The 8107-nt window shown below is 50.4% G+C and overlaps 1 protein-coding gene across 1 annotated transcript in view; it reads right to left on the bottom strand.

The window, feature by feature from the left end:
* Positions 1 to 204: 204 nt before the first annotated feature.
* Positions 205 to 8107, bottom strand: part of Adcy5 (adenylate cyclase 5) — a 151817-nt gene continuing 143914 nt past the window's right edge. The window contains exons 18-21 of the mRNA XM_021184630.2: positions 7266 to 7529; positions 6220 to 6424; positions 3546 to 3670; positions 205 to 2326 (exon numbers count right to left, since the gene is read on the bottom strand). Of these exons, the coding sequence (XP_021040289.1) occupies positions 2198 to 2326; positions 3546 to 3670; positions 6220 to 6424; positions 7266 to 7529 (723 nt within the window). The 3' untranslated portion in view covers positions 205 to 2197. The remainder of the gene's footprint in view (positions 2327 to 3545; positions 3671 to 6219; positions 6425 to 7265; positions 7530 to 8107) is intronic.

Here is an 8107-nt window from a genome sequence, read left to right as displayed (position 1 = left end):
GCAAGCAGTATAAGGATGCTGCACCTCAGCTTCTTCCTCAGTGAACTGTGATGACCAAGAAGGACTAGCAAGATGGCATTTGTGTGGTGCCATACAGTTGTCACCATCCGTACAGGTCAGATCTGTTCACCATCCCTGCCCACTTGTTTTTCTTCTAGCACATCTTCTTCCTGGACCCTGACCCAAATGAAAATCAGACCAGAAAATGGTACCAGTGAAAGTGTTTTTAATAGTTAAATTATTTAAATAGACTTTTCAATTTCCATGGGAAATCATAATCGTATCATTTTTGCAAGAGCAGGAATAAAAAGAGTGCACACACCCCTTAGAGGGAAGGAAGAGCTGGCACTGCACGCTGTCACCAGTCACTGCTGGAGTGCGGAGGAGCCTCCATGGGGAAACACAGTATAAACTCAGCACACACACTGTACTCTGGTTGGAAGCTAAACAGAAACCCACTGGTGTTGGCAGGACATGTGGAGGGCCGGGGACTTGAGAATGGTGTGAGAGAAGCAGCCCCCAAACAGAGGTGAGGGCAGTGCAGAACTCGGGAAGCAGCAGAGCACAGAACAGAGGCAGGGGCAGCGGTCTGGGGTCCGGACTTTGTTTCTTGGGGCTGGTGAAGGACATCAGGGTAACATTGAGCTGGCACCTGGCTGCCACCTCACCTTTGCTCTCCTGCTAGAGGGGAGAATAACTGCACCCTGAGAAGCAATGAGGAGACCTGGGCAGACAGGAAGGGTGCTGTTCAAGTGTATCTGTGGTAGAGAAGGCCATTCCTCAAAGGTTCTTGGAAAGTACAAAAACTGTTTTCTCCTCGGGGCATTTAAGTGTCCCCTCCCACCAAAACCAGACAAAATCTTACCTGTGTCTGGGGGTGGAAGGCAGGGCTACACCCTTTCCCCAAACCCAGGATGGATAGATTGCATCCCCAGGTCACAGGGACCCTTTCCAAGACAGCCCCCCACACCTGAGCCAACTGAGGAGGCTGTAGAGCCTGGGCTTCCTCCAGCCCTGGCCACTGTTGCGCTCCAGGAACCTGTGGGACCGGCCTCTGTGAGGGAGGGGACCGTGCAGCGTCTCTGAGACGGAGTGGGAGGGCAGCGCTAGTGAGTGCAGGATGCTCAGACTGCCTGGGACGGGAGCAGTGCCTTGGCCTTCTCGTTCTGTTGGCATTCACTTACTTGGGAAATGGGATGTGTGTAAGGTGGAGTTAGAAAGGGGGACTAGTGTGGTACCCCAAAACAACACAACCCTGCTCTGGCTGTGCCTAGAAGTCTGAAATGAGGGGAACACACACGTACACCAGTACACACACATACGTACAGTACAGAGGAGCAGAAGTGCACTGCTGGGCACAGCTGCTTCCTAATAGAATTTACAAAATATAGAATTTGGTATATTTGTTAGATGTCCAAGGTTTCAATAATACAAAATAAAAAATACAAAAAGACAAGTTGGGGTTCCCACCTCCCTCCCCCGTGGCATCCTCGTTTGCTTGTGTGTCTCATAACACGCATACAACTAGCATAGTCTAAAGACGGGCAGAGAAAACTTGTTTTGTTTTATTTAATAAATATTTTCTTTTGCTCAGAGCCACTGCTCCTTGCCTGGTGTCCTCTTGCCTCCCTTGTCAACAGTCCTGTTTCCCTTACAGGGCATTGTCTGTGTGCGTGGAGGTGTGGGGAGAGGATGGCACAGGCCACACGTCTCCCACTTCCTGCCTCCCAAACGTTGTGAGGGGGCGTGGCCTCTCCACAGTGGAAAAGCAGACCCTTGAGGTCCATGGACACCCCCAGGCCAGCTTTGAGCTTGCCTACCACCCCATCATGGCCAAGGCCTCCCCTCAGGCCAGCCACCATGTGCCATGCTGCACCACCAATGAAGGCTCCGGTAGCACCTCCACCATGCGGCAGCAGCACTTGTCAGAAAACTCAAGGTTCAACTCGAGTCTAGCGGAGTCTTCTGCCGAGGGGAAACATCTTTGGTCAGCTCGGTGCTCGCAGGACGCTGGCACCCTGGGCCTAGGCCAAAAGCCATGCCCACCAGCAAAGGCAGAAGTTGCTTCTGAGTCAAAGTGGGAATTTTACCAGCACAGCTGTGAGCCTGGAGCACAGGCCCTATCTGCCCATGGTGCACAAAGAAGCTGTTCCAATCCTCTGGAGGCCAGGATGCTGGCACCGCTGGCTGGTATCTGCTAACTGAGGGGAGGCCCTCCATTGAGGAAGTAAGTCATCATCTCACCCTTGCCCTTGACCTTGACCACACCCCGGCACTCCAGCTGGTATGTGTTGGCGGCCAGCACCTGGTACATATCTGTAGTAACCTGAGGAGGCATAGGAAGGGAGAGGACAGGCTATCAGTGACCTTATCCATGATCTGCTGTGGGCACATCTGTGTGCCAACACTCTGTTGCTGCCCTGACATGAGAGCAGGGAAGGCACTCCACCACTGGCTCTTGGGGACAATGAGGGGCTCATCCGTGGAATGGCAAGTACCCAGGGATTTGTCACTTAAGTGCTATTTGGAGCCTCCAGAAGAGCTGGCTCCATGACAGAACAGAGAGCTGTCTCTGGTCTCATTCCATCTCTTTATAGGAAACTATTATGCCCATGCCCAAGGCTACGGAAATGTGTATTGCCCGCCTGTGGTTATAGTTAACAAGTGGTAGAGCCTGGATGTCACTCCAGAGCCAGAGTTCAGGCCTGTCTGTCTTAGTTCTGCAGACTAAGAAGGCTCCCTGGGGTGGTGAGAGGGTAAAGGATGGCACGGGTGTATGCCAAGGATTGTCAGAATTTCCAGCTCTCTGTATCGCCATGCAGCTTCTGGGCAGCAGTCACTCACTCTACAGACATAGCACCTTTCTCCTCCTCAAGCCCACAGTAGGGAAAGGCCTGGTACCTTGGACAGCACCCACAGTTCAGTAGGCCAAGTCTATCAATGCAGCCGTGTAATGGAACGAAAATACCTTTGAAATGGTACTGTTAGCACTTGTAAAAGCAGGCTCAGGAAGCTGACTTCCCACAGCTGCACCAGGACCTTCAGGTGTGTGGTAGTACATCTTTTTTCAGAATGGAACAAGAACTGCAGGCCCAGGAATCAGCACATGTAATTCCCATTGTTCTTGGATGGTGGAGCTCTAAAGACACCGGCAGCCTCACCAGCCCAGGAGAACTGCAAGTCCTACTGGGTAAAGACTTGCTCCCTACAGCTGTCTGTAGCCTCCTGTATACCTGAATTGGCGAAGCTTAGGCTTCTCGTTAGCACTCTTAGTGAGTGGGGCCTGCCCCACTGATTCCTTCTGTGCACAGTAGAGGGTCTGCATAGGCCTGGGGCTCTGTCCAAGGTACTGAAGGTCTGACCCAATCCTGTTTACCAAAACTCAGATGTTTTCCCTGACTGCCACTTCACCCTTGAATTCACCCTTGAATCCGAAGAGAAACTTTAACTGTGAACTCTGTGTGGTCTGCAGCAAAAGCCCCCTAGCACCAGGGTGACAGGCCCTTCTTGTGACTGTCGTGAATGGTAGCTGTGCTTGCACTCACCTGGATGCGGTCAGGCACCCCAGTGCTGTCCATACGGCTGGCCACATTCACTGTATTGCCCCAGATGTCATACTGAGGCTTGCGAGCCCCAATGACTCCAGCCACTACAGGTCCAATGTTGAGCCCTGTGTGGACAGAAATCAGCCATACTCATCAGCTTAAGACACAAATACATTGCTTGCTATTTTTTGGCACATTGTGGGTGCTCCCAATTCCTGCTGGACTGAGGCTAAGCTTAATCTCTGAGTCTCACATGTTTCTGCACTATCCATAGTTCAAGAAAGCAAGGATGTGTATGCACATCACTGGTACTGTGTGTGTCCTTATCTCAACCCTTAAGTCCCTTGCCGTGTGTACCCTTGTCAAGGTCTCCAGGGACATCTAGTATAGCCCAATACCTTTCTTTTTACATGTATTTGATTCAAGTATCTCTGTGAGCATATGGTACATGCACATGAGGATGCCTGCAAAGGCTAGATGAGGGTAACTCAACACTGGAGCTGGATTTAAGGGTGACTCGTTGGGCTTGGGTGCTGGAAATCAAACCTGGGTACTTTGTAAGCATTCTTTAACCACTGAGCCATCTCTAGCTGCCCAATGCTTTTTCTTATCCTTCCCTCTTAATAACTTATTTCAGCACCAACTCAGAGGACAGCACAAACTCACTCCATCTCCCTTCCTCACACTTCCTCTTCCTAGTACCTGGCCCATTCCCTTGTCCCAGTCTTGTCCATTTCCAAGTCCCATCACAGCACATGTGGCCTTTTAAGCTCACATGCTATTTCTATGCTAGACTGACCCTATCGCTGACCAGACTGAGCTCAGATGGCTTCTATTCCAGAGACCATGCTACCAAGACTGCTTAGTTGCCTGCTGGTAGAGTCTGTCATTCCATCCCCAGTCTGGTCCAGTCCTGCTGGTAGAGTCTGTCATTCCATCCCCAGTCTGGTCCAGTCCAGTTGTTGAGACAGGTTACCAGGAGAATACAGTGGACTGTAGCATGGCAAGTGGGGCAACATTACATGAAAATAAGGGCAGAGGCACAAGCTGCATGTGTGGGCTACAGCGGATGCCTGGCCTCCAGCAGCCAAGTCCAACCCACAAACCACTGTGCCCAGAGGACAAAATAAGCAGCCTGTTCAGGGACAGCCTGATTCCCGACACTTAGGCCAGAACAAAATATCTCCTGGGGACATTAATGATCACAATATTGTTTTTAAGTGATGTAATATTTCAATCTAATGTGCTAATTTTGAGAATTGAAATGCCAGTATTTTTGTGAATTACTGTTACTTAAAAAAAAAAAAAGACATCTGAATCATTTATGACTTGAGCCATAGTCGGGGAGTTGATAATGCATAAAACTTTTGACTAGAACAAAGGCCTTGCTCTTTTAGAAAACATTTTCCACCACTACAAACCTCCAGAGAAGGGAGACTGCCCTCGACTCCATTCCTTTAGCAAATGAACTGCTGTTGTGACAGAGCAGGGACAAGGTGAAGGCAAACATGCTGCAGAATAGACCCGTGCCTTCTGGAAGAGAGCACTCAGAGCTGCGGATGGGAGCAGGGGCAGGGCTAGGGGCTGGGGAGAGTGTGAGCTCCAGGACGGGTGTGCGCTCTCTCTGCACTGTTCTTTCTACTTTTGCAGAGTTGGAGCAAATGGTTAGGACTGGCAATAGGGCTTAGCCAGCAAAGGTGGCTTACTACTAAGCCTGGCAACCTGAGCTCAATCTCCAGGACCTTACATGGTGGAGAAAGGAGAGAACAGATTCCTGAACATTGTCCTCTGACCTCCACATGCATGCATACACATACACACAAGCATAAATAAGCTCCCTTTACCAAAGACGGAGCCCAAAGGTATAACTCAGTTGGTAGAGCATTTGTCTGAAAAAAACCTGAGAGATGCTGGGTTCAATCGTCAGTACTGGAGACAAAGCCATGAGATGCAGTCAAGTGAAGCCTGACACGCCACCCCCTCCCTACTGCCTACACGTGTGTGTGTGTGGACCACCAGCTTTCAGAGTGTTGCTTCAGGCTCACACAGGGAACTCAGTGGTACCTTGTCCACTTGGCTTTAAGATTACCCTGCTTGAGGGGCTACAGAGATAAATAGCACTGGCTGTTGTTCTAGAGGACCTGAGTTCAGTTCCCAACACCCAACCATTTGTAACTCCAGTTCCAGGGACCTGACAGCCTCTTCCAGATTCTGCAGGCAACGGGCATGCACTTGATGCATAAACATGTATGTGACAGGACTCATACACACAAGAAATACTCTTAAAGAATTGCTCTGCTTTAAAAGCTAAGCCACGCCATATACTGTGGTTCACCTCCATAATCTCAACACTTGGGAGGCCGAGACAGGAAGACCGGCAAGAGTTGCTATCTCACAATGCCAGAACGAGCTGAGATAAAACCACGCTCAGTATTGGCTGGTCATTTGCATAAAGCATTCTACTTTACTCATTTTGCTAACCGAGTATCTGTTCAAAATGTTTAAAAAGGTGCAGTTATGCTAATACGTACATTTTGTATAAAAATGTAGAAGTATTTAGTTTAACTGCTTTTCATTTTTACTGAATGAGTGTGCAGTAAGACTTGCTTTCTGCCATTAGACAGACCACAGATAGGGGCGGGGCATGGAAGAGCCCACCCCCAGGCCCTCTCACCAATCTTCATCTGGAAGTTGTTGAAGGAGTGCTCATTGATGTACTTCATTTGGTCCATCAGCTTCATAGCGAAGTCTGCAAGAGCCTTGATGTGGGTCTTGCCTGCCTTGTCATAGGTGGAGTCATTGAGGCCAGAGGCAGCCATGTAGGTGCTGCCTATGGTCTTGATCTTTTCCAGCTGCCTGAACCGATCCTCACTGATGATCTAGACAGAAGGGGTTCAGACCAAAGTCACCACCCAACTAGGTCACTGAAGGTCACAGGTAGGATGGAGAGGTGGAAGGAAGCACAGAAGCCTGGTTTTGTGGGTCCCCTCCTCACACAGCTGGGGTGTCAATTTACAGTGAGGTGCCCAAGGCTTTGTGGCAAAGCTGGGCCTTCACAACACCACTCCATTAGATAGGGCTTATGGCCTATCAACTTATCCCTGTACCAAGAGCCCTGGAGAACAAGGTCTCTAATCACTACCAGGTCTGACATTCCTCCACCCATGAAAATCTTCCCAGTATTATCTAGCAAGTCACCTAATTTTTCTATCCCAGGGCTTCTGGAAGGCTCACAGACACCTTCACCCAATTCTAGTCATTTGGATGCCCTAGGGCAGTAGACCTTCAAGTACTACATATCCATCCCTCTGGATTGTACCCCACTCCTGACACAATGAAGCCTTCCCTGTTGGCCTGCACACGCTGGGCACTCAGAAAGGGTTTAATTAAGGAATACATGGAACAATGGTTTATTTCCTTGCCTGCCTTCTTCCTTTGCCCAGGCTCTTCCTGCTCTCAAAGCCCTTGACAGAAAATAGGCTCTCTGCCTTGGGGCCACAGTGGCTCATGTTCAAAGAGCAGGCAGAAGCACTAGCCCCCACATGTCAGCATGGTGACCTTAGGCAGGACACTTAAGGTGTAAGGCCTCAGTTGTTTCATTGTAAATGGTGCCAGGAGCCATGATGGCACCTGGAAGATAGCCAGGCTCCTGCCATCAGAGCCTCTGGCAAATGGAGAAAGGGGACAGGGGGGACATGTAGGGGTGGTTCCCAGGAGCACCTCATCGAAGTCTGCAATGATCTCATTGAGCAGCCGTAGGCACTCGACGCCCTCATTGTTGGCCTCTAGCTCCACATAGAATTCGGAGAAGTTGGCAATGGAGGCAAACATGACAGCCACACACTCGCACGATTGGTAGTACAGCTCATCATTGCGCCGTTCCCGGGCCAGGAAGTGGGCAGCCACGTCCTTGGGCAGAATGTTGTGCAGCAGGCGCCGGTTGTAGGCCTGCAGCTCCTCCATCTCCTCCTTCTCTTCTGTGGCCTGGGGACAGAAAGCCCAGTGAGAGGAGATCAAAATGCTCCTGAAACACTCAGGGTGCCAACAAGTGCCAGCTGCCTCTCCTCACAGCTGTCTGCTTCTAAATGTTCTCTAAACACCATGCCTGACCATGGGAAGAGACAGGAGTGGGTGACAATCCCATTGCCTCTGGCAAAGAACACACATGGAGGATGGGAACAAAGAGGGAGTGCAGGTCTTCCCTAGATGAACTGGCAGCCAAGAAGAGCAGTGATCCAAATCCACACCCCAAACAGCCGCCACCACGCCCCAACCCTGCATTTTCTCAAGATTAGGAAATGCGATCAGAAAAGCAGCTTGCCAGAACAACTCTACTGGACTGGTCCCTCAGGAACTTGGCCCAGGTCCTGCCATGTCTGCTTCCCATCAGAGGAGACTGGTTCTGGCACCAGCCAAGGCTAGCAGGAATGATGTCAGCCAGGATGAGGAGGGCATATCACCTTACTGAGTTCGGTTCCCCAGTTTGGGTCCTGGGTCTGCAGATGGAGTTTGGGGCCACTTATCTTCCAATGCTAAGCTCACGAATGAGGGTAATGGTGGCC

The sequence above is a fragment of the Mus caroli genome, chromosome 16 (assembly GCF_900094665.2).
Source record: "Mus caroli chromosome 16, CAROLI_EIJ_v1.1, whole genome shotgun sequence".
NCBI lineage: Eukaryota > Metazoa > Chordata > Mammalia > Rodentia > Muridae > Mus > Mus caroli.
This window is presented reverse-complemented; position numbering and strand designations above follow the sequence as displayed.